The 26,416-nt window shown below is 42.8% G+C and overlaps 1 protein-coding gene across 1 annotated transcript in view; it reads right to left on the bottom strand.

The window, feature by feature from the left end:
- Positions 1–919: 919 nt before the first annotated feature.
- LOC311226412 (uncharacterized protein) overlaps positions 920–26,416 on the bottom strand; it is a gene marked incomplete at both ends in the record, with an annotated part of 44,154 nt that continues 18,657 nt past the window's right edge. The window contains 16 exons of the mRNA XM_084311838.1: positions 920–934; positions 2,437–2,628; positions 5,291–5,479; positions 5,613–5,708; positions 6,884–7,085; positions 8,335–8,406; positions 8,517–8,752; positions 9,746–9,882; positions 13,873–13,942; positions 14,044–14,131; positions 15,668–15,796; positions 19,931–20,031; positions 23,229–23,282; positions 23,425–23,493; positions 24,217–24,307; positions 25,515–25,619. Of these exons, the coding sequence (XP_084167964.1) occupies positions 920–934; positions 2,437–2,628; positions 5,291–5,479; positions 5,613–5,708; positions 6,884–7,085; positions 8,335–8,406; positions 8,517–8,752; positions 9,746–9,882; positions 13,873–13,942; positions 14,044–14,131; positions 15,668–15,796; positions 19,931–20,031; positions 23,229–23,282; positions 23,425–23,493; positions 24,217–24,307; positions 25,515–25,619 (1,846 nt within the window). The remainder of the gene's footprint in view (positions 935–2,436; positions 2,629–5,290; positions 5,480–5,612; positions 5,709–6,883; positions 7,086–8,334; positions 8,407–8,516; positions 8,753–9,745; positions 9,883–13,872; positions 13,943–14,043; positions 14,132–15,667; positions 15,797–19,930; positions 20,032–23,228; positions 23,283–23,424; positions 23,494–24,216; positions 24,308–25,514; positions 25,620–26,416) is intronic.

The following is a 26,416-nucleotide window of genomic DNA, read 5'->3' as shown; positions in this document are numbered from 1 at the left end:
ACCCATGTTACTGACCAGACACTCTATATCAGTGGTCTGTTTACTGCAGAGCTGAGGGACTGGGAGACCCATGTTACTGACCAGACACTCTACATCAGTGATGCGTGTTTAGTACTGCAGAGCGGAGGGACTGGGAGACCCATGTTACTGACCAAACACTATATATCAGTGATGGCTGTCAGAATGTAGAGCTATTTAACACTAATTTAACAAAGGTATACCACTTACAGCACCTTTAAGGACTGGGGTGAGTTCCGTCCTTGAAGCATTTGCAATTGAAAAGTCACTACAGTAGTGACATCAGGATGTGCGTTAGGAACTGGAGACTACTGTACAGAAGCTTTATTTTAATGATCCTCAAATTCAATCCCCTTTCAGTTTGTCTCAAGAGATCCAGTACAATGATGTTTTTAATTCAGTCATAAATTGCTTATAGTGGAATTATAAGTCATTATTAAGTCATTATAATTTTTTCAGCTTCAGAAGTATAATTTGTTTTGGTATAACCCTAACCGCCAACTCTCAGTAGGCTGAGGGGGGGTGTGGGCTTCTGTTCGCTAGACACTATACTGTAGATGCTTAATACATGGAAACAGGACAAGGTTACTCCACTCGGCTAGATGTGACTGATGGGATAATTAGAGTAACCTGTGTGTATTATGCAATATTTCAGAGGAAGCAGATTGGATCAAAGGCCTTTAGTCATCTTTTTTCACAACAGTTTCTAACATTTTGGGTAATGTTACATCAACATACCTTCTGTACAAAAAATGCAATGAGATTGAAAAACAAGATTTTCATTGTACTGCATCTTTAAAAGAGCTCAGATCACCTCATATTTTTGAATACTCTTCCGTGACCAAAAACTTTTAAACATTTACTTTTGTAAATATACTGCCATACGCCTCCACTAAATGTATCATGTTTTCACCGGCTGTCGACACAACAAGAGAGCTTGTCCAATGATAACAACACAAATTAGAAGTGAACATTCCCTGAATGTCTTGAATAAATGTATTTTTTTGTTTTTTTAAAGGATTGTGTTTGGGCTGACATTTCTAGGACGAGCTGAATGAAGAAGAGCTCAAGGCAACGGCAAAAGCTTAAAATCTTATATTTATTCACATAAAAAAGCATTTACAGCATCATTCAACACGTCATATTACAACATTCATATGGTAAAATCTATCATTTCATCTTAATGTAAAAAAAAGAAAAGATCCTGGTGTGAATGTCAAATGTTCCTTTACATTACTGCTGGGAGGGTGGAACCTTGGTCCTGGAAGTCTTACCTTTGGTCAAGTCCTTAAAAACAAAAAGATCGGCGGTCGGGTAGCGCAGCGGACTAAGCGTCTGTCTACCACCACAGAGACAGTGGGATCGAATCCAGAGTGCTTCCGGGTTGGCCGACCGTCCATACTAACACAATTGGCGGTGTTAGCGGGTGGGAAACCCGGCGAGGGTGGGTCCTGGTCGTTGTAAACAGCGACTCCTACAGTTCGGTCGGGGCGCCTGCACAGCGAGGGAAGGATCTAAGAGAGGTAGTGTGATCCTTCCACACGTTACACTCCCCCAGTGAGAGTCCGCGCTGCCAGGTGAAAAGAAGCGGTGGGCTGGCTACACATGTGTCGGAGGAAGCGTGTGATAGTCTCCGCCCTCCCAGACCGACTGTAGGGGGTAGAGTGCGCAACGACCAGGAAGGGGATTGGGAATTGGCATAACAACTAACATTGGGAGGGGAGAAAAAAAAAAAAAAAAAAAAAAAAATGATCATTCCGTCTAAATAGAATTAGATGGATGAGTTTGTCTAAATGAGTCGACACCATGTGTGTGTGTGTCGTGGCAGAGCTGGTCGTCGTCGTCTTTCAGCCAATGGGGGTGAAACCGTTGGTCTGAGAGAGAAACTGGTGCTGGTTTTGAGATACTGGGGGGAGGGGGGGCTCTGAACTGATGACACTGGAGTGAGGGGGGAGGGGCTTCTGAACTGATGACACTGGAGTGAGGGCGGGGCTTGGGGCTTCTGAACTGATGACACTGGAGTGACGGGGGAGGGGCTTCTGAACTGATGACACTGGAGTGAGGGCGGGGCTTGGGGCTTCTGAACTGATGACACCGGAGTGAGGGCGGGGCTTGGGGCTTCTGAACTGATGACACCGGAGTGAGGGCGGGGCTTGGGGCTTCTGAACTGATGACACCGGAGTGAGGGCGGGGCTTGGGGCTTCTGAACTGATGACACCGGAGTGAGGGGGGGGGGGGGGGGGGGGGGGGCTTCTGAACTGATGACACCGGAGTGAGGGGGGGGGGGGCTTCTGAACTGATGACACCGGAGTGAGGGGGGGGGGCTTCTGAACTGATGACACCGGAGTGTTTTCATAAGAGTGACTCAGTCCTCGCTTTTCCCAACAAGCTGCTGCTGCTGCTGCTGCAGAGTCTGACCTCCTTCACGTCCTTCTCTCCCATCTTCCTCTCCTCCTTCTCCTTTCCTTTGCCGTCCGTCCTCCCCCTCTCCTTCTCCGCCCTCAGTCGCTTCTCTCTCTCCCTCTCCTCCTCTTTCTCCTCCATTTTCTTCATCTCCCTCAGCTTCCTCTTCAGAGCGGAACGGTCACTTCGACTGCGTACCCCCAGAGCCTGGAGGGGGGGGGGGGGGGGGGGGGGGGGAGAGAGGGGGGGGGGGGGAGAGGGGGGGGGGTGGAGAGAGAGAGGGGGGGTGGAGGAGAGAGGGATAGGGGGGGGTGGAGAGAGAGAGGGATAGGTGGGGGGGGTGGAGAGAGAGAAAGAGAGGGGGGGGTGGAGAGAGGGGGGGAGAGAGAGGGGGGGGTGGAGAGAGATAGAGAGAGAGGGGGGGTAGAGAGAGAGGGGGGGGTGGAGAGATAGAGAGAGAGGGGGGGGGTGGAGAGATGGGGAGAGAGAGAGGGGGGGGGTAGAGAGAGACGGAGAGAGATAGAGAGGGGGGGGTGGAGAGAGAGGGGGGGGTGGAGGAGAGGTAGAGAGAGAGACGGAGAGAGAGGGGGGGGTGGAGGGAGAGAGAGGTGGAGAGAGACGAGAGAGATATAGAGGGGGGGTGGAGAGAGAGGGGGGGGTGGAGGAGAGGTAGAGAGAGAGACGGAGAGAGAGAGACGGAGGAGAGAGAGAGGGGGGGTAGAGAGAGAGGGGGGGTGGAGAGAGAGAGAGGGGAGGTGGAGAGAAAGGTGGAGGTTGAGAGAGACAGTGGGGAGGGGGAAACGAGATGGAAACAGAATTAGATTTAATATATATAATATATTAAAATAATATATATTTAAGGTTACAGTATTCCTAGTTATTGGGGGAAGCTTTGATGCTTCATTGTTTCACAATAAAAGAATAACCAAAAAAAGAAAATACACATAGTGTATTTAATCACATATAGCAACATTTTGTAACCAGGAAACATCTGAATAGATAACAATAATAATAATACACTTTATTTGTATAGAACCTTTCATACAAGAAGTGTAGCCCAAAGTGGTAATGTAGACACAGGCATAGAATTACAAAATAAAAGCGCAGACATAAAACGAGTATAAAATATACAGAATAAAATAGCTCTTATTTGCAGTGCAATAATCATACAAATAAGCATACAATAAGATGTTTTTGAACCTGCAGGTCACTTTCTTGGAAGCGTCGTCTATCAACATTGCCCCCCCCTCCTGTGGTCGCTTAAAGGATTGGTTCTCAAACTCTTTCATGTCAAAGACCCCCAAATTGACACATAATAGGCCAGGGACCCCCATTTGATTTGTCTCAGGGACGCCTATCCCAGAAGATGATTGTCGTTTTTTAGTTTTTAGGATGCGATTTAATCCAGAATTCCATAGACTATGCTATGTACATTTACATTTAGTCATTTAGCTGACGCTTTTATCCAAAGTGACTTACAAGTTCTGTACGACAAGTCATCAGGAAGGGTACAACTCTATCAGCTGAGTAACAATGTTCATCAAAGTGTTGAGTGCTACAGTGTAGGTTAGTTTATTAGGACAAGTGCATTGATTGATTGATTGAAAACTTTATTAACAGATTGTAGAATGGGTACAATACAGTACAGCTCAATACACACAATTGTTAAGGGGATGCAGACCAGAGAAAGACTTTCGTCTTGTTTACATCAGGGTCCCCCATTTTCAATTCATCATGACATATATGACATACATGACATACAGATAGTCAGTACTGCTACATCTATACATTTATGACATACCAGATTTGCAAATACAGTACTGTTTGTGATACAGAAGGAGTCAAGAAAAGGGAGTATATACATTTGACGTAGAAACTGTACATTGGAGGAGGTTGTGTGGGGGGGGGTTGGGTACATTGGGATATTGACAACCATACTGGGTAATTTACATTGGAGGTGGTTGGGGGGGGGGGGGCCGGGGGGCACACTGTATAAACAAGTAATACTGTACATTGAGGGGGGGGGGGAGGAGACACTGTACAAACAAACAAAATTGTACATTGAACTATTGACAAAACCATACTAGGTAAATGACTGTACATTGGAGGGGGTTGGGTTAGGATGATGACAGTAAGGTTAGTTAAGGTATGTAGGTGAGGAGATAACAGTGGAGAGATAGAGAAGTCATTGGGATAAACCTCAAGTGAATAAAAACATTAGTGAAATTAAACTATTACTCATTTAGCTGGGGACCCCCTGGATCCCTCTCAAGGACCCCACTGTGAAAACCACTGGCTTAACCCTTTCACTGCCACACTACCAAAAGGGTTAACACTTTCACTGCGACAATACAGAAGGTAAACCTTTCACTGCCACACTACCAAAAGGGTTAACACTTTCACTGCGACAATACAGAAGGTTAACCCTTTCACTGCCACACTACCAAAAGGGTTAACACTTTCACGGCGACAATACAGAAGGTTAACCCTTTCACTGCCACACTACCAAAAGGGTTAACACTTTCACGGCGACAATACAGAAGGTTAACCCTTTCACTACCACACTACCAAAGGGTTACCACTTTCACGGCGACAATACAGAAGGTTAACCCTTTCACTACCACACTACCAAAGGGTTAACCCTTTCACTGCCACTACCAAAGGGTCAACACTTTCACTGTGACAATACATAAGGTTAACACTTTCACTGCCACACGACAAAGGGTTAACCTTTTCACAACCACACTAAAGAAGGTTAGTGTTAGGTTCCGTCTGTAGTGTGGTAGTGAAAGGTTAACCGTCTGTAGTGTGGTAGTGAAAGGGTTAACCGTCTGTAGCGTGGTAGTGAAAGGGTTAAAGGACTACTCACCTTGAGCTTCTCGCCGTCCAGTCTGAGCAGCTGCGCTCCGTCCACCCCTTTAGCGGTGAACTCAGCCGCGTACTGGTCCATGTTCATGCCCATCAACCACAGAGACACCTGCTGATTGGTCCACTCTGCGAGGGGTCGGCTTTGCCATTGGTTGTTGTTATGCGCTGGAATGGAGTCATCGTCCAGGGTCTAAAGACACAAGGATTCCAAGTGTGAAAAGGGGAGACAAGAGGAGAGGTGAGAGGGGAGAAGAAGAAACCACAAGAGAGACGGTGTAGTAGAAAGAAGGGGGGGAAAAAGAGAAAGAGAGGGACAGACTCACCTCGGTGGAGGAAAAAGTGAGAGTTTGAGAGCGTCCAGAGAGAGACGGATCAGAGAAACCCGTCATGCTGGAGCTGCACACCAGTGACCGCACACTCTGGAACCAACACACACACACACACCATCTGTATCACACACCTGCGCATGGTATCCTATCTAGAGATGCAGATATAACTGTCTTATCATCACACACCTGCCTTGTATTCTATCTAGAGATAGCACAGATACAACTTGTCAATACCGGGTCCTAAACTGTTGAACAGTATACTGTAGATGTACAACTTCAGTTCACTGGATGAAAATGACAAGAGATATAATAACTAGGGATGCTCGATATTGGCTTTTTTACCGATATACCAATATTGTCCAACTCTTAATTTCCGATACCGATATCAACAGATACCGATATATACAGGGTTTGCCCCCCCAAAATACGGAATAATTTCAGGTAATTAACATTACATATCTCTTGTTGTGGAATTAACACAACATTATGCATACTTTTGACAATAAATAAAATCAGAATTTGTTCTTACTTGCTTGCCTGGGTAAATAAAGGTTATAGAAATGTAAAAAATAATAATAATAATAATAATTTGAAAACCGATACAGATATTTTCCGATATCACATTTTAATGCCGATATCGGCCGATAATATCGGTAGGCCGATAATATCGGACATCCCTAATAATAACGTATACTGTAGATGTACAACTTCAGTTCACTGGATGAAAATGACAAGAGATATAATAACGTTTTCATCCTTAGAGAGATCTAACATCTTTCTATGCGTCAAAAATGCAAAAGAAAAATGCAAAAACAACAAGTTGCTTCCGTTTCTATTTTAGTATAGGGGAGCTTCTACCATACATCTGCCTACCAGGGTTCACAGTGTTCAAGTGCTTAAAGTGTTCGATTTTTTTACCAAAATAATTCAAGGCCTGGAATTCCTTGAAAACAGCAAATTGTGCTTAAAAAGTCATTCAAATTGAAAGTGATGTTCATCCATGATAAAATAGTTGTGAATCAAGAAATCAAATGTTTTAATATAAAGTGTAACAAATTTTTTCCTATAAAAAAAAAAACAGCATTTAAAAGTGAATTGTATCATTAAAAAAAATAAAGAAAAGTGCTTGGGAAGTGCTTGAAAGTCATTGAATTATATTTAGCAAGGTCTGTGGGAACCCTGATAAGCGGTTTTAGCCTGGTATCTGAGCCCGACATCCAGTATGGATCTACATCCTTTGCATGTGTGTGTGTGTGTTCTCTTACCGGGTCTCTCCTGCCCGTGGTCGTCAGGTAGGGCAGGCTGGTGCTCGACACGGAGCGGAGCCTCACCCTCACCGGCTCCGTCTCCTTCTCCCTCCCGCGCTCCGCGAACCAGGTGAAGGGCAGGCAGGAGGGCGTGGAGGACAGGGAGCCCGTCGGAGACTCTTCCGCGGGGCCGTCGTCCACCAGGTCGCCACAGGAGCCCCTGGTAGAGACGTCAAAGTCAGCTTTATTGTCACTTCTCATAATGTGCAAGACATACAGAGAAATTAAATTGCGTTTCCCCCTTCCCACGGTGTATATAAAAAATAAATCTAATATAAACATAAAGTAACATATAGGACACTGTAAACATAAAGTAACATATGGGACACGATGTACACACACAATATACAGGACTATATACAATATAAACAGTAGCTAAAAAAATGTATGTATGAGTGAAATAAATATAGGAGGTAAAAGAGAACTTGGTGCAAATATTTTTAGCAGCAGTAGTACATAGTACGTATAAATAATGGCAGTCAAATACAATAATGGCAGTAAAGTGGCAGTGAGATGATAGATATGGCAGTAAACTAATATAATGTAAACAAAAATAATGGCAGTAAAGTAAAGTGCCAGTGTGTGTCTGTGTGTGCGTCAGTGTGTGGGAGGGGGGGGGGGGGGGTTAGTCCAGAGTCTGTGGGGGCAGAGAGAGAGAGAGAGGGGAGACCTGGGAGACGTACCGGTGGAACAGAGAAAAGGAACATTGTGGTGGTTCTGGGTGTGTAATGTGTAGTGGTTCTGGGTGTGTAGTGGTTCTGAGTGTGTAGTGGTTCTGGGTGTGTAGTGGTTCTGGGTGTGTAGTGGTTCTGAGTGTGTAGTGGTTCTGGGTGTGTAGTGGCCAGAGTCTCAAGACCAGAGAAAAAAACCTCTTTGGTCTTAGTCTCCACTCAGTCTCAAATCTCCCATGTCCCTACGTTTTATTTTAATGTGCGAATAACAATAAGCCAAATGCGACTTCTGCAGTTTTGAGTACAATGCATAGGTTGTATACATTCTAAATGAATAACTAAACGTATGCCATTGTGGTATACCATTAATAATCACCGTGGGTTTGACGTGCCTGTACTGTACTGTATATCACGGTATTCAAAAGAATCTACCCCAAACTGCTTATTTTGAAATAAACACCCAATCTTTCCTAAATCACAACTATGACATTATGCACATTATGTATTCATTCAAAAAATATTATGTATTTTTATTGTATTAATTATATACTGTATATGTTTTAATAATATATAAAAAAAATATATATATATATGTATAAAAAACAACACATGAATGCATTATTCATGTTCATCCATTATTTTAAAGAAAATATTTTTTTAAATACAAATATATTAATAGATTTATTCTAAAATAATTGTAAATGTTTGTATTCTTAGCTCTGTGTGACACTTCCATACCTGCTATTCAATGATCCCCTCATATTCTCCTTCTCACTCTTTCTCACTCTGGTGAGGGACTTCCGCAGGCCACTAGTGGGCGACAGAGAGGAACACGGGGTTACAGGCCGTCAAGAGTGAGTAAAGCAAGCAAGAAACTATCTGGTATCATAATAAGCCAAGAGAAAAAGAAAACCCTGTACCTGAAGTCGGGGAACTTCTTCTTGGACTTCCTGGAAGATGAGCATTTGGAGGGCGAGGGCGTGACCACCTGGGTCTGGGGCGTGAGGATACAGGAGGTGGAGGTGGACGTTTGGGAGAGGAGTTCCGACATGGAGGAGGCGCTGGACCGGTCATTTCTACTACCCTTGTGTCCCGCCCCTACGACTGTGGGAACAGGCAGCGATTGGCTCTTCAGGGAGTTCTGAAAGTCTTCCGCCTATAGGAAGAGAGGGCAGCATGTGTGACAAAAACAGATCAACTGCACATTTTCTTAACAGTAATTGACCTATCCCAAGCACCGCCCTCTTTTCTTGATCCTCCAATCACAACCGTTGCTTTGATGAAGTGTTTGAGATAGGTCAATTACTTAAAAGTGGTTATCTGCAAGACTCGTTTTAGTTTTTTACACTGTATTGACTTGTATCTTTCCATCTTGAAAATTCATGCTTAACTAAATAGAAGTTAGTCTTCTATTCATTCATACAAGAACAAGTAAAATTATCTGCCAGTGCGGTAAGCTAATTCGGCTTGGCAATATTTCATGAAATAAGTATACAGTGAATATCTAGGGTTCTCTCTCCTGATTGGATAAGGTGTGAAGGGATACGAGAAAATATATTTTATGTTTACTGCAGAGCGGGAGGGACTGGGAGACCCATGTTACTGACCAGACACTATATATCAATGATGGTTGTTTTGATTGTAGAGCTATTTAACACTTATTCTAACAGTAAAGATACCACTTACAGCACCTTTAAAACGGTAAAATGTGAGTGAGTGAGTCACTCAGTATAGATAGATAGATAGATCGATAGAAATCCTTTAATAATCCAGAGGGAAATTCTGCACTACAGATCGCTCACATTGAACAACAACAAACATTTAGGTAGTCAATAGCACTAAAATAAGAATAAGAAAATAATAAAGAATAAAATACGGTCCGAGATATACATTCTGGTATGTATATACATTCTAAAATCCAGCCAAAAATATACAGTAACATTTACAGTACTAAGTGTGAAAATTTAAAGTGTCAAGGAATATTGTGAGAAGTGTAAAATGTTTAAAGTGTCCAAGAAGATTGTGAGAAGTGTAAAATGTTTAAAGGAAGATTCCTCCAGGCTGTATTGTCACCCTGTGCTCAGTGATGCCGTGAGGCACAGTGATGTGTTATAGAGTCTGATGGCTGTCGGAGCGACGTGTGTCTGACCTGTCTTTTAAAGCTCTCCCTGAGTTTCTCCCGTGAAGGCGGGTGGCGCTTAGCTTTCTGGGCCAGCTGCGCTCTGGCCCTGTGTGCGCTGGAGTCCAGGCGGGTGGTATCAGGAACGACAATACACCAGTCAGGACCTGAGGAGAACCATGAGACAAATGAGGACCTTGAACATTTCAAATTCTACACATTTCTGATTCTAAGATGACTCCAGTTTTATATATATATATATATATATATATATATATATATATATATATATATATATATATATATATATATATATTGGACATGGCCCATGTATTTGTAAAGTCAATCCAAATCACATGAAATGTGATTGTAATATATTTAAAAAAAACAAGTACTCAGCCTCTACTGTCTAAGGATGACACAACACAACACAACACTCCAAATGACCATCTTTAGATAATAAAGTTTGAAAACATTGTCCCTCTAAAAACATATATGGGTCCTAGTCGGAGGTACATATTTAGCCCTGGGGTTAACCTCTTAAGCCCGACCGGCCCGGTACAAGATTTATTTCACGTCACAAATAGATAAAAACAGTCTGTATTATTAAGTGATGTTGTTTCTTTTTCAAATGTAGCCAAGAGTAAAGACCCTAACCCTGTCAAAACAGCAGTCAAAGTGTATATTTTCAGCACTACGTTTGTTTACCAATGATTTTAAGTGTTATTAGTAGGGCTGTCAGTTTATCATGTTAATTAGATTAATTAATTACACAGCAAATTATCATGTTATGAAAATTAACTCAAAATTAATTATAATTTTTTTTTTTTTTAAATCTCATTCATTCAATAAGAAGATAGAATACACATTTACATACTTTTTTTAATATGGTCCATTTGCATGTTCTTGGTATCCGATTCTAGGGACATCTATGGAATGTATTCTCAGTGTCAGAAATACTGTGTCCGTTACTAGGCTTGAGTAAATTGTAATGAACCAAATGAGAATATCAATACTTTTTTTTTTTTTTTTTTTCTTTGGCTGTGAATAACACCATGCAAAAATGTACCAGTATAACACCATGCTAAAATTGACCAGACCTGAAAAATCTAAGCAAATGAATAAATGGAAGATGATTAAACAGAAGGTTTTGTAGATACAGTACTGAATTCTGCCATCCGGACACATGCCATTTGAAATATGATTATAGAATATAGAATATCAGGCCTAAAATGGTTATGCGATAAAAATGCGATTAATTAATTACAAATCGCCTGACAGCACTAGTTATTAGTGAAATATGAGCATGTAAAAATATCTGCGCATTGCACCGGAAACCAGATGATTTAGATGAGAGCACATGAGGCCGTCATGAAATCGTTGTAGTCCTAAGAAAGAGGAGACCCAGGGCTTTCGATGGACGTCGACATTTCATAAAACTACACTACCCAGCTCACACAAGTCAAAGCTGCAGCCACTTGACGTAAAAAAAGAAATATTGACGTGAAAATCATGATTATATCTCACGGGTCGAACAAACCTCAATGTTATTGCCATAAAATACAATGTATATTGTTTCTTTACCTTTCTGTGAGGGGCAAAAAGAATATTTATAAAAGAAACGTGTCGCAATCCGGTAAAAAAATGGCTGCCCTGTAATGGGCGCCTGGCGGTACTAAATCCAGATTTAACTCTGCCATTAGAAAGAGATTTGGGCCAATCCATAGATGTATGACTTGGCCACAATAAGGTAATTTATAGGCCCGTTATTCTATATTCATATTTAAAATGTTTGCATGTGTCCGGATGGCAAAATTCTGTACTATATCTACAAAGTAAAGTAAATGATCTGCCCTTTATTCATTCGCTTAGATTTTTTGTACACTTGATCTCAAGAAGCTGCTGAATGAGCTCAGTGCCAACTTTTCACTTTTGGTCAATGTTAGCATGGTGTTATTCACCGTCAAAGATGACAAAAAAGAAATAATAATCATTTATATTCTCCTTTAGTTCATTACAATTTACTCAAGCATAGTAACAGACACAATATTTCGGACACTGGGAATACATTCCCTGAGGTCCATAGATGTCCCTCGTCGTGGAAAAATATAATACTAATAGATAATGTGAGCAAATAACAATTTTCTTAGTCCAAAGTTGAATAAAAATTAGATACATTTATTCCTGTATGGCCATACAAGGAAAAATGCTCAGTTCACAGCCAGAGACAACATGTAACACAAAATGTCTGACCAAGAAGTGAGAACGAAGTCTGGTTGAACATACAATTAATACATGAATATGACGTAGGAGAATGGAAAATAACAAGGAAAGGACAAGATGGTGGTTAGAATGATCAATACGACTATGTTATGGCTATCTTAAAAGGAAAACAGAGCAGTTCCCACAAGCTATGTTATGGCTTCTGAAGAAACACATGGTGTGACCCACAGCATCTGGCCTCTGATAGAATACATATTGTAACACAGCCTGTATAATGACATGATAATATCTCCCACCACACCCTAGATACCAAGAACATGCATTGACCTTGTAGAAGTGGAGAAATCTTCCATTTACTTGGGTATGTACTTTTAGGCAAATTTTCGGAAAAATATGGCTAGGGCTTAAAAGGTTAAAGGATTGAAGCACAAAGGTCCCTGAAAACGTTCAAGTCAAGACTAAGAATAAGACAAAGACGAGGTGTTCATGTTCACTAAACGGCTTCTAAACCTACTGGTCAGTCACTGAGAGATGACAACATCACACTGAAGTGACTGTACAGTGAAAGCTCGTTCTGACCGCCTCCAGCCGAGTCTAGCAGTGTATTCATTCAATTCATTTCCAATGTAGAGGTGCGTATTGTGGAGGAATTTACCATAAGTAAGGATGTACTTAGTATATACAGGTTTATTTAGCTCAAACAAGAGTATCAAGTACAAATAGATCAAGAGTTATTGCTGCATGACACCAGGAATGACACGGCCTAGTAAAGAGCTCTATAATCCAGTAGAACCTGGGTCTTTATAGTAGAGAGAAAGGGATTATGGTTAGATCGGGCTAGGTATTGGGTTGGAGGAGGGGAGGCCAGGAGGGGGGAGGGGTGAGTTAGAAGGGGGATGGTATCAGGTGAGAGACAAAAGGTGGATGAATGGGGGAGGGTAGACCGATTGGAGAGAGGTGTGGGGGGAATAACAAGAATGGTGGGGGGGGGGGGGGGGGGGGGGGGTTGGAACATGACTGGGAGATTGTTTGAGGAGAGCGGGGATAATTATTCCACAGTATGCAGCCACGAGGTACACAAGCCACAAAGTACTGCATTACGCTCCTCCTCTACATTGGAAATTAATTGTAGCCTACATCCTACTAGGGGTGTAACGGTACACAAAAACCACGGTACGGTACGTACCTCGGTTTTGAAGTCAAGGTTCGGTACGGGTTTTCGGTACAGTGGGGGAAAAGTTTGGCTTTCCATGTTCCACCACAGGGGTGATGTAGTGTGCAGTAACTAATTGTACTTGTAGGGCTGTCGACGAATATTCCATATTGAAATGAATAATCAAAATAATAATTATTTTAGATTGTGAAAAAAACTGTGGGGGCGGTCGTTAGTGGTCAACATACCGTTGTATTCGTTCGGTACACTACACAGCCGTTCGGTACGGTACGGTACACACTGAAACGGTTCGGTACGGATACGTGTACCTTTACACCCCTACATCCTACAGTAACTGTTGTCCGTAGCACCCACTCCCCACACTTTATATTTATTGATGAAGGATTGCACTACAACTCGTACACCTTACTGTAAATTGTACCTAAATTGTACCTCATCCCATTTCTGCTTTGCACTATATAGTACTGTACATTAGTACACTGCATAGTATTGTATATTATATGGTAACTCAGTTACGTCTATTCTGCATCGAACATTGTACATATGTCTATACTGAACACTGTTTTCTCATTTTCTACTTCTAAATTACATGCTATACTATGTTATTTGATACTATCTTGTCTAGCACAGTCTCTGGAGCGTAACAGTAAGAAGCATTTTGTATGAAAGTATTCTGTACTTCTGTATGACAACTATTAAAGAAACTTGAAACTTGAAACTTGAAACCGTGTGTGTGGATGTGTTCTAACTGCCCCCCCACCTGTAACGGAAGGGTCCAGGGCGCGGCTCTCCCTCCCGGGACCCGTCTCGCTCCTCTCCGGCAGCGGCAGCTGAGGGGGGAACAGCAGGGGACGGTGACCACACGGAAGAGAACCGGCATGTTTACTTGTTTACTACGGCTGTGGGAGAGACGACGGACGCTCCCGCTCACCTGGGCGTGTAGCCTCTCCTCCTCCGAGGTCTCTCCTCCGTCCCTCTTCCCCGTCTCCTCCAGCTCTCTCCTCTCCGTCTCCCCCTCTCTGTGCGGGGCAGCAGAACACGGTCATCAAGCCGTTTGAGTTTACCGCCATTTATGCACATTGCCGCCTTTCGGTGGGATAATCTCTATGAACCAATCAATGCAAAGGGAGGAGGCGGGGTGGAGGTAGAGAGGCCGGGCCAGTAACTGAAAGGTTGCTGGTTCAATCCCCGCCGCTGACAGGAGAGTGTATTCCAGGTGTGGCTGGTATTACATCTACGGTGCCCACCGTCCTGCCTAAGTGCCCTTGAGCAAGGCACTGAACCCAAAAAGTGCCACAGGGGGCGCTCCACTGCGGGGCCACCCTGCACTCTGACCTCTCTGACGAAATGCCTATGTGTGGAGGACTGTGTGTGTGTGTAACTAGGAGGGATGTGAGGACTGTGTGTGTGTGTAACTAGGAGGGATGTGAGGACTGTGTGTATGTGTAACTAGGAGGGATATGAGGACTGTGTGTGTGTGTAACTAGGAGGGATGTGAGGACTGTGTGTATGTGTAACTAGGAGGGATATGAGGACTGTGTGTGTGTAACTAGGAGGGATGTGAGGACTGTGTGTGTGTGTAACTAGGAGGGATGTGAGGACTGTGTGTGTGTGTAACTAGGAGGGATATGAGGACTGTGTGTGTGTAACTAGGAGGGATGTGAGGACAGTGTGTGTGTGTAACTAGGAGGGATATGAGGACTGTGTGTGTGTAACTAGGAGGGATGTGAGGACAGTGTGTGTGTGTAACTAGGAGGGATGTGAGGACAGTGTGTATGTGTAACTAGGAGGGATATGAGGACTGTGTGTAACTAGGAGGGATATGAGGACTGTGTGTAACTAGGAGGGATATGAGGACTGTGTGTATGTGTAACTAGGAGGGATACGAGGACTGTGTGTAACTAGGAGGGATATGAGGACTGTGTGTAACTAGGAGGGATATGAGGACTGTGTGTATGTGTAACTAGGAGGGATATGAGGACTGTGTGTATGTGTAACTAGGAGGGATATGAGGACTGTGTGTGTGTGTAACTAGGAGGGATATGAGGACTGTTTGTACGTGTAACTAGGAGGGATATGAGGACTGTGTGTATGTGTAACTAGGAGGGATATGAGGACTGTGTGTATGTGTAACTAGGAGGGATATGAGGACTGTGTGTAACTAGGAGGGATAGGAGGACTGTGTGTGTGTGTAACTAGGAGGGATATGAGGACTGTATGTGTAACTAGGAGGGATATGAGGACTGTGTGTATGTGTAACTAGGAGGGATATGAGGACTGTGTGTATGTGTAACTAGGAGGGATATGAGGACTGTGTGTATGTGTAACTAGGAGGGATATGAGGACTGTGTGTATGTGTAACTAGGAGGGATATGAGGACTGTGTGTATGTGTAACTAGGAGGACATTTCAATTGTCTTGTGTACATTGACAATAACATAATCTTCTTCTTCAAATAGTCATTCTCAATGTTTCTGCGATATGAGGACTAATTAATTCATGTTAATTCATGCAGAAGCAGTGACATGTTCCATCCGATCAGCCAGTCATCATCACCTGCTCTGGAACTCCCTCACCAGCCTCTTGGCCTTGCTGTATTTGATCTCCAGGGTCTCCGATTGGCTCTGGGTATCAGCTAATCGCTGGCTCACTACTCTGCACAGGGTCTGGGCCTCCTGCCAATACCTGCAAAGAACAACGTCCGCCGTCGTCATTATCATCATACAGTAAGTTCCCACCCAATCACTGCATCAAATAAGATCCGACTTAACAGTATTTATTAGGGATGTTTGATATTGGCTTTTTTTACCGATATTTGTCCAACTGTTAATTTCCGATACCGATATCAACAGATACCGATATATGAGATATATAATTTCAGGTAATTAACATTACATATCTCTTGGAATTAACACAACATTATGCATACTTCTCACAATAAATAAAATAAGCATTTGTTCTTACTTGCTTGCCTGGGTAAATAAAGGTTAAATAAATGTAAAAAAAAATATATATATATATATATATATACACACACACATACATTTTTTTTTGAAAATGGATACCGATCATTTCCGATATTACATTTTAATGCCAATATCGGCCGGTAATATCGGTAGGCCGATAATATCGGACATCCCAGTATTTATTAGTTTATAAACAATCTCCAAATTACGGGTGATGATCCTTTATAACTCACGCTTTTAACCTGTCATGCTAAATATTCTATGGTGACAGATGCAAATGTGACAGTAGGAATAATAATAGGGGGGGTGGGGGGGTGAGTTCCCAGACAGACGCGGTGTGTATAAGCCTATATGGTCCAGTACAGCGGTGGCCTAAAGGTTAGAGAAGCGGGTTTCTTTTTAACCGGAAGGTCGCCGGTTCGATCCCCCGGACCGGCAGGAAAAATCTGGGCTGGGGAAGTGAATGAATAACTCTCTCTCATACCCTTAACACCAACCTCTGAAGTTCCCATGAGCAAGGCACTAAACCCCCAACTGCTCCAGTGGAGTTGCTCAGTGGCCAATGGTGTCAGACCTCCATCTCGAAAGTCATGGAGAAAATAGTCTACGAACAGTTCGAAAAGTACCTGGCGGAAAAAAATCTAATCTACGAATTCCAATCTGGCTTCAGAACATCCCACTCCACTGACACATGCCTTCTCTATTTGAACGACCACATCAAACAAGAGGTGGATGGGGGCAAATACTGCAGCATGGTCATGCTGGACCTACAAAAGGCCTTCGACACTGTCAATCACTCCATTCTGATTGACAAGCTAAAAGCAATTGGTTTTGATAGTTTATCAGTGAGCTGGATGCAATCCTACCTGGAGGGGAGAGAACAGATGGTGGAGGTAAACAGTACTCTATCCCCCCCCCTCACAGTGAGCTGTGGTGTTCCACAAGGAAGCATACTAGGACCGCTACTGTTCCTAATTTATGCAAATTACATGTCGTCAGCTTGTGACTGCAACTTGTTCCTGTTTGCGGACAACTCAGCCCTGCTGGTCTCTGACAAGAACAAGTTGCAGGTTGAAAAAACCCTCAGCTCGAAACTAGGCAAAATCTGCATATGGCTCGCTGATAACAAACTATCATTACACATGGGCAAAACAGAGTCCATTCTCTTCGGTTCAAATAACAAACGCAGCAAGGTTTCTCAGTTACAGTGGGTGACAATATTGTCACAAGGAAAGATGAAATTACCTACCTACCTTTGATCACTTGGTTTGATGCTCAAGCAGCTGTATCTTGGCGACCATTGGAGGAGAAGTTGGTGTCCCCATATAGACTTCAGGATATTGTGTATACCAACATATCAATTAAACAATGTAAATTAAGATTTGGCCCTTTAATCACACATGTGATCCAAACTTGGCGTGACACTCAGAAAGTGGGTACAAACCGCCATCAATGGCACACGCATTCCCCTCTATTTAATAACAATCTTCTCCTTATTGAACAACAACCTATTAGGTACCCTAGATGGGAAAAGAAAGGTATCCACACATTGGGGGATATCTTTGATAACTCTGGCCTCCGATCTTTCCAGGATATATCCAACGGATATGATCTCCCCGGAACCTCCTTTTTCTTTTCTTTACAAATAAGAGCAGCTCTGAAGGCTCATGGCGTGCCATGGGATGCTCCACTAGTGCATCACCGCTTTCACAAGTTCTTTTATGACAAGGAGACATCGAGAGGCTTTGTCTCTGACTTTTATCGCCATTTACTCATGACCTCGTATAAAGAGCTCCCCCTGGATACGATTTGGAGAAAGGATGTTCCGGAGTTGGATGTAGATTTTGATTGGGATGCAGTCTGGGAAAATGTTCGGTTATCCTCACACAACCCAGATCACCAACAGATTCATCTGAATTTTATTCACAGGACTTATTTAACCCCTAGACGATTGAATTCAATGGGTCTCAGACCTGACTCTCTGTGTACCTTGTGTCCAAGTGGCGCCACAGGTACATTTATGCATATGTACTGGGAATGCCCTCCTGTTGTGATTTTTTGGGAAAATGTTACATATCAGCTCTCAGACATTTTCTCTCTAACCATACCTGTATCTCCTTCTGTACTATTACTGAATGATCTCTCTAAATTACCGACCTCTATACAGGTGAAAAAACTAATTTTGGCCGGCCTCACAGCCGCAAAAAAATTGATTGCCTCACGTTGGTTTCATCCAGATAGACTCTGTCCAAAGGTATGGTTTCTCACCTACCTTGACGTGATCTATTTGGAGATATCCACGGCACGTGTTATAGGGGTTAGGGAATCTGATATCGTAATTTGGTTGGCTACAGTGGCAAAGTTGAGGGAACGCATATAAGTTTGGAAATGTTTGTTTAGATTCTTGTTTTTTTTTTTTTTGCTGAGTGATGTATTGTGATGTATTATGAGTGTGACTCATGTTGAGGTCCTGGGGTGAGCGGGGGGAGGGGGGGGGGGGGGGAAGAGAACGAGCGAGTGTCCATGTTAGGATGATCACTGTACAGTTGTATCAGTAGTTGTCTTGTCATGTGGTGTTGAGTAAGTCTTTTTATGTATTGTTGTTGTATTGTGATATGTTTTGTTTCATGTTGGAAAAAAGAAAAGAAAATAAAAATATTTGATCAAAAAAAAAGAAATTACCTACCTGGGTTCCATCCTAGAGGCAAATCTTTCCTGTGACAAAATGGCATCCAATGTAATAAAAAAAAGTCAACCAACGAACTAGATTCTTGTACCGGATCTCCTCTCTGGTAAACAAGAATACCCTGAAGACTCTGGCAGGAGCACTCATTAAAGGGTACTACGACTATGCTTGCACCTCATGGTACCAAAGCACCTCAAAGGCGCTAAAAACAAGATTACAAACATCACAAAACAAACTGGTCAGACTACTACTTGACCTTACCCCTAGAACCCACCTCACCCCTGCCCACTTTGACAACCTAGGATGGCTTAGAGTAGACGACAGAGTACAGCAACTTGCAATGGGCCTGGTCTACAAGATACACTATACGACTAAGGTACCCATGTACATACTTCCCAAAGGTCAGTGAATACCACGACCACAACACCAGAGGAAGCTCAACAAATCATGTTAAACCCAGATTCGGCTCAAACAAGGGACTAAACACGTTTCGCAATTATGCGACATCAATGTGGAACGCCCTACCCAAAGCTGTAAAGGAATGTGAATCCCTACCCACATTCAAAACCGCTCTTAAAGAGCACCTACGGGAGGCTGCAATTCGAAACTGGCCACCGTAAATGTCCAAAACCCCCACCACCTCCTAATAGACAGTCTCCTCCCCACTGCATGTATATATTCTCTCCCTGCCGTATGTATATTTCTCTCCCACCCACCCACCCCCTCCTATTGTACAGTCCCCTCCCCATCATATGTATATACTCTGTCAGGATCTATGGGTAACAGTACTGTATATTTGAATACCGTTTATGTCACAAATGTATCAGTACTAAATACCTGTATGTCCCTATGCCATAAATGTCATGTATGTTGTGTATGTCATAAATGTCAATATGAAAATGGGGGACCCTGATGTAAACAAGACGAAAGTCTTTCTCTGGTCTGCATCCCCTTAACAATTGTGTGTATTGAGCCGTACTGTATTGTACCCATTCTGCAATCTGTTAAATAAAGTTTTCATTCATTCAGACTGTGGTTGTACTGGGCAGCTCCCAGGTGTGAATGGAACCGTGTGAATGTGAAGCAGGGCGTAGCTGAAAAAGAGCATCCGTGCTCAGCGAACCTACGCCTGGGTAAATAAAGGTTAAATAAAATATGGTCCAGTACTTCTCTAATCTCTGGGCTTTCTCCTCTCCGTCCTCAGCTCTCTGCTCCAGCTCAGCCTTCTGGCTCTCCCAGCTCACCTGCAGCTCTCCCCAGGCCTTCAACTGCAGGACAGAGGCCCTCACAGATTAACTGTGTGCATTCATTAGTATTCCGTCACAGATTAACTGTGTGCATTCATAGTATTCCGTCACAGATTAACTGTGTGCATTCATAGTATTCCATCACAGATTAACTGTGTGCATTCATAGTATTCCGTCACAGATTAACTGTATGCATTCATAGTAATCCGTCACAGATTAACTGTGCATTCATAGTATTCCGTCACAGATTAACTGTGCATTCATAGTATTCTGTCACATATTAACTGTGTGCATTCATAGTAATCCGTCACAGATTAACTGTGCATTCATAGTATTCCATCACAGATTAACTGTGTGCATTAGGGGTGTAACGGTACACAAAAACCACAGTACGGTACATATCTCGGTTTTGAAGTCAAGGTTCGGTACGGGTTTTCGGTACAGTGGGGGAAAGTTCCACTCAGGGGTGATGTAGTGTGCAGTAACTAATTGTACTTGTAGGGCTGTCAACGAATATTCTATATTGAAATTAATAATAGACTTGTAAAAATGGTAAAAAAAAAAAAATTATATTAAATTGTGAAAAAAACAGCCCCCGGTGGGCGGTCGTTAGTGGTTAACATACCGTTGTATTCGTTCGGTACGGTAATGAACCAAAGGAGAATATAAATTACTTAATTTTCTTCATCTTTGACGGTGAATAACACCATGCTAACATTGACCAAATTGCCACGAGCTCATTCAGCACCTTCTTGAGTACTACTGTACAAATCTAAGCAAATGGATAAAGAGCAGATTATTTACAGGGGGTTTTGTAGATACAGTAATGAATTTTTCCATCCGGACACATGCAATTTGAAATATGAATATAGAATATCAGACCTATAAATGACCTTATTATGGCCAAGTCATACATCTATGGATCGGCCCAAATCTCCTCTTTCCAATGGCAGAGTTACATCTGAATTTAGTACCACCAGGCGCTCATTACAGGGCAGCAAAGACTGTGAATGAAATCTACTGTAAGTACAGTTACTTTTGTATAATGTCCATAGCTCCGCCATTCTTTACCGGATTGCGATGGGTTTCATTTTCTAGACGTTCACAGAAAGGTAAATAAACAATACACATTGTATTTTATTGCAATAACGTTGAGGTTTGTTACACCTGTGAGATTAGGGATGGGTATCGTTAGGATTTTATCGATACTACTACTCTTATCGATACTGCTTAACGGTTCGGTACTTTATCGATACTCTTATCGGTTCTTTTTGGTTATTTTTTTGCAAGAAAAAAAGACAATTAATTAAGAACAGAATCAACATTGCTTTATTATTTATAAATACAACTTTATAAATAAGTATTATAAATAAATATAATTTATTCAGCAACAGCAGCAGCAATGTTCTTTTATATAACTTTATAAATAAATATAATAAATTAATATAATTTCTTCAGCAACAGCAGCAACAATGTTTTAAATGTGTCTGACTCTGAATTATAGACTTTTTATAATAAACAACAAATGCAAAAGGCTAACAGAACTGTGACACTCGTTCACCCTATCCTCTGTCATCCTTCCTCTAGCTGCTAGGGAGAAAGGACTTTGGGTGGTGGAGGGAGGTAGAGGGAGGATGTGTGGTGGCCCTGGGCTCACTGGGCTGGGACATAGTGGCTAACGCCTCAGCTTGACGATCTATAAAAAGTTTAGATTGTAGTATTTGTAGCTAAACAATTGTTTTGTTTATTAGCCTATTTGTAATAATTCGTTATTAGCCTAGGCAACTCCGTATCTTGGGTTACGGCTGCAGTATGCAGATGGAACACTGCGCGCAAGGCAGTCGAATACGCGCATTTCTGCACACTAATATCATGTTTTGCCAACAGATGTTTTGATAAATTGATTTGCTCGTATTGCCACCCTTACTGGCAAATGTTTTGTTGCACTTGTGGCAACGTGCATTGTCGGCATTGACCCTTGTAAAGTATATCCATACTTTAGAACGCTTCGCTCTATCCGCCATGATCACGACTCAGTGCATGCAGAGCTGCTGTCTGTGTGCCGCGAGCTATAGCACGGGGCATCGGGGACAGAACTTTCATTAAGGAGTACCCGTATGTAGTACCCGTATGTCTATGTGTAGCACTAGCGAGCGACTCGCGAGGAGTGTGTGTAATAATTGACTCGCTGGCTGCGGCTCGCTTCTCGTGCAGAGACAGAGAGAGGATCGTTCGCAACTTTTAAATAATAATAATAATAATAATAATAATAATAATTTCTCTAGAGTATCGATAGCAGTACCGAGGACGTCAGAGCTTATAAATACTCCGGTATTTTCTAATATAGTACCGGTTCCCGTTTAAAACCGGGGTCCGGGGGGCATCCCTATGTGAGATATAATAATAATATAATCATTGCAGCTTTGACTGCGGCTGGTGTGAGCTGGGTAATGTAGTTTTATGAAATTTCGACATCCATCGAAAGCTCTGGGTCCAAGACTACAACGATTTCATGACGGCTCCCTGTCCCCATGTCTAAATCATCCGGTTTCCGGTGCAATGCGTGGAGATTTTTATGAGCCCATATTTCTTATAACATCATAGCATTTACATTGGTAAACAAACGTAGTGCTGAAAATATAATACTTTGACTGCCGTTTTGATAGGGTTAGACAAAGTCTTTACTCTTGGCTACATTCGAAAAAAGAAACGCAACATCACTTAATACGGACTGTATTGATCCATGCGTGACGTGAAATAAATCTCGTACCGGGCCGATCGGGGCTTATGAGGTTACGCTTTAAAGGGGAAGTAGGGGAACGATCAGACTTGATTTCCTCCAGCCTACACCCCGTCCAATCACACATCGACGAGGTCATTCGAGATGCCGTTTGAGATGTCAAATGACCTTGCCTGACACACAGGCCAACGGATCTAACTCAGCTGGACAGGAGGAGGAGGAGGACGCCGGACCTTTCCGCTGAGCTTTTCCCCCCCGCCAGCCCAGTTATGTCGCCGCGGTGATTACCTTGAGGGAGGGAGGGAGGAAAGGAAGGCTGACGTGTAGAAGTGTTGGAACGTGGCCCGTGTGTCCTAATAACTCCACATCCAGACGCTACATACAGTTAAAATGGGTCAGACTGTTCTAAAACAGGGAGTTAGGGCCACTGTATAAAGGAGTGGTGTGTGCGTGTGCGTCTCCCTCTCTAGTGCCCTACCTTCTCCTTAGCTTTGTAGAGTTGGGCCGTTCTGCTTCGTAGTTTTGACTGGAGCTAAGAAAATAGAGCGAGAGAGAGAGAGAGAGCGATAAACGGATAGATAGATCGATATAGTATGAACACACCAAGTCACTGTCAAGTTAGAGATACAATTGGTTTATGCATCTTTTGTAGACTCTTATTAGAGGTGGATTACCTGCTGGTATTTGAGACAGAGGTGGATTTTGTCCAGACTGGACAAAACGGACAGATCCTCCTCCTCCTCCTCCTCTTCAACATCTTCATCTTCCTCCTCCTTCACCTCTGCCTCTACCTCCATCTCCACTGTACTGCCACCATCATCCTCACTTCCATCCCCTGTCCGCTCCTTTGGTCAAGGTCAAGTTTATTAGTGTGTCCCAGACTGGGCAATTCATGTTACAGCAGATAAATAGGAGCTCCAAAAAAACACAGCAAACATACATAACAAGAAGAACAAGAAGGTCGCAGGATCATATCATGACAACAGTCAAACAAGCAACCACAACCATCCCCCCACCCACCCACCTCAAAGCCTCCCTCTCCTGCCTCCTCCATTGATGGCACGAATGGAGGTAGGTATAAATGAGAATTTGTATCTATTGTTTTTAGCTGCAGGGGTCTCCAAACGTTGGCCGGAAGGCAATAATTTATACTCCGGATTTAGGGGGTGAGAGAGCTGTCCGCTCTTATCGATGACACCTTCCTGAGCACCTGCTCGTCATATATATGACCCAGACAGCTGAATTGTACCCCTACAATCATGCTAGCCCCCATCACAATCCCGTTAAGGGCATTCTTTTATTTAATGCCAAGGTTTCCATACCAACAAATGGCAGTAAAGGAAACAACAGACTCTATGAAGGCCCTATAGAACAAAATCATCAAGGACACACACACAAGTCAAACCATTTTCAGAATCGACACCCAAACTCAGTTTAGAGCCCTCTCTGAAAGACGCCCCGCCCACCTCTCCGGTTGTTTTCTCCAGCTCCAGGCTCTCATTGATCAGCCTCGCCACCTCACTCTCCACCCCCTGCTTCTCTCGACCAATCAAAAACCTGCGAGGAGGAGGAGACAACAATGATCGTCGAGAGCTTCTGGGCAGCAATAATGGCGTTCAGTCACGAATGCAGTGTCAGACAATGTGAATACCAGAATATACTAAAATCACTGATGTGCTAATGACGCTGAAAGACTGTGATAGTAAACCTCATAATCATAACTTGTCTCGTTTTCGTTTGTTGCCGTTTTTGTTCTAAAAATACTGGATGGACACTAGCCTATTGATTGTAAAAATAACTATTATGTATTAACCTCTTAAGCCCGAGCGGTCCGGTACCAAACCGACAATGACATCACGCCATAAATCTATCTCTACCTGTGAGCCACCCACTCCACAACCCACCTTCTCTCAATCCCCCTCCTCACCCCCTACTTTACTTACTCCCCTCTCTGCCCCCGCCCCCATTTCCCTTGTCATGTGTATTCGTTGTTGTCCTTCATTGTAATTTTGTTTGTCAATGTCTAGTCTGAATTCCCCCCCCTCAATGAAATGTCACTATTTTTCTTATTTTACTACACTTTTTATTTGATTTTGCACTGTAAATAGTTCAAATGTATAATAAATAATAAAGTTGTGCCCCGAAGAGGGCAAAAATAAATAAATAAAAATCCATCTCTACAGAATCTATGAATTAATGTTATGTTGTGTTTGGAAAACTTGTTAAAAGGTATATTGCAATAAGGGATAGGACCTGATTCTTCCTATTCCTTTTCAGAATGTTTTGTTTATAATTTTTGTATTTTACTTCATAAATTATTTTTCTTTTCACAGCAAGTTATTTCTCATTTATATTTATTGTGCGAAATAAACTACTTCCATTCATTCATAACCTAAATCTTCTGCCGCCAGTCCTTTCAGAATCAGGGACACCCAGACATCACTGCTGTGATGAAAGTAGTTCTGACTGACTGAGGCATGTTGGATGTTGTAGTTCTGACTGACGGGGACATTGTAGTTCTGACTGACTGAGGCATGTTGGATGTTGTAGTTCTGACTGACAGGGACATTGTAGTTCTGACTGACTGAGGCATGTTGGATGTTGTAGTTCTGACTGACAGGGACGTTGTAGTTCTGACTGACTGAGGCATGTTGGATGTTGTAGTTCTGACTGACAGGGACGTTGTAGTTCTGACTGACTGAGGCATGTTGTAGTTCTGACTGACTGAGGCATGTTGGATGTTGTAGTTCTGAACGAGACTTACTTGACCAAACCCGACGTGTTCTTCAGGACGGTGGCAGCAAACAGCTGAGTGACACCAACCAGACTGACCGCATCCACCTCCACTATCTGGTCATTCACCTGGATCCTGAGACACACACACACACACACACACGACACATACACATGTCATAAATGTCACTATGAATTGAAAATGGGGGACCCTGATGTAAACAAGCCAAACGTCTTTCTCTGGTCTGCATCCCCTTAACAATTGTGTGTATTGAGCCGTACTGTACTGTACCCATTCTGCAATCTGTTAAATAAAGTTTTCATTCATTCACACACACACACACAGACACAAATGGTAAATGGCTGCATTTATATAGCAGCTTTTAACCAAAGCGCTTTACAATTTGCTCCTCACATTTCACCCATTCACACAACACACCGACGGCAGAGGCGACCATGCAAGGTGCCGACCTGCTCATCTGGAGCAATTAGGGGTTAAGTGTCTTGCTCAAGGACACATCGACACGCTGCCCGGGAGGAGCGGGAATCGAACGGGAACCTCCGGATTACCAGACGACTGCTCTACCTCCCGAGCCACTGTCGCGTCCCCGTCCCCCCCACACACACACACAGTCATGTTATCGGCGTGGCCTTGATTCTCCCCAATAGAAACTTGATATAATAATTATTCATTTTATTTGTATAGCGCTTTTCAATGACCCAAAGTCGCTAGTGTGTTAAAGTGTGTATAGTGTGTTAAAGTGTGTATAGTGTGTTAAAGTGTGTATAGTGTGTAGTGTGTATAGTGTGTTAAAGTGTGTATAGTGTGTAGTGTGTATAGTGTGTTAAAGTGTGTATAGTGTGTTAAAGTGTGTATAGTGCGTAAAGTGTGTATAGTGTGTTAAAGTGTGTATAGTGTGTTAAAGTGTGTAT

The sequence above is a fragment of the Notolepis coatsorum genome (genome assembly GCF_963971535.1).
Source record: "Notolepis coatsorum genome assembly, chromosome: 4".
Taxonomy (NCBI): Eukaryota; Metazoa; Chordata; class Actinopteri; order Aulopiformes; family Paralepididae; genus Notolepis; species Notolepis coatsorum.
This window is presented reverse-complemented; position numbering and strand designations above follow the sequence as displayed.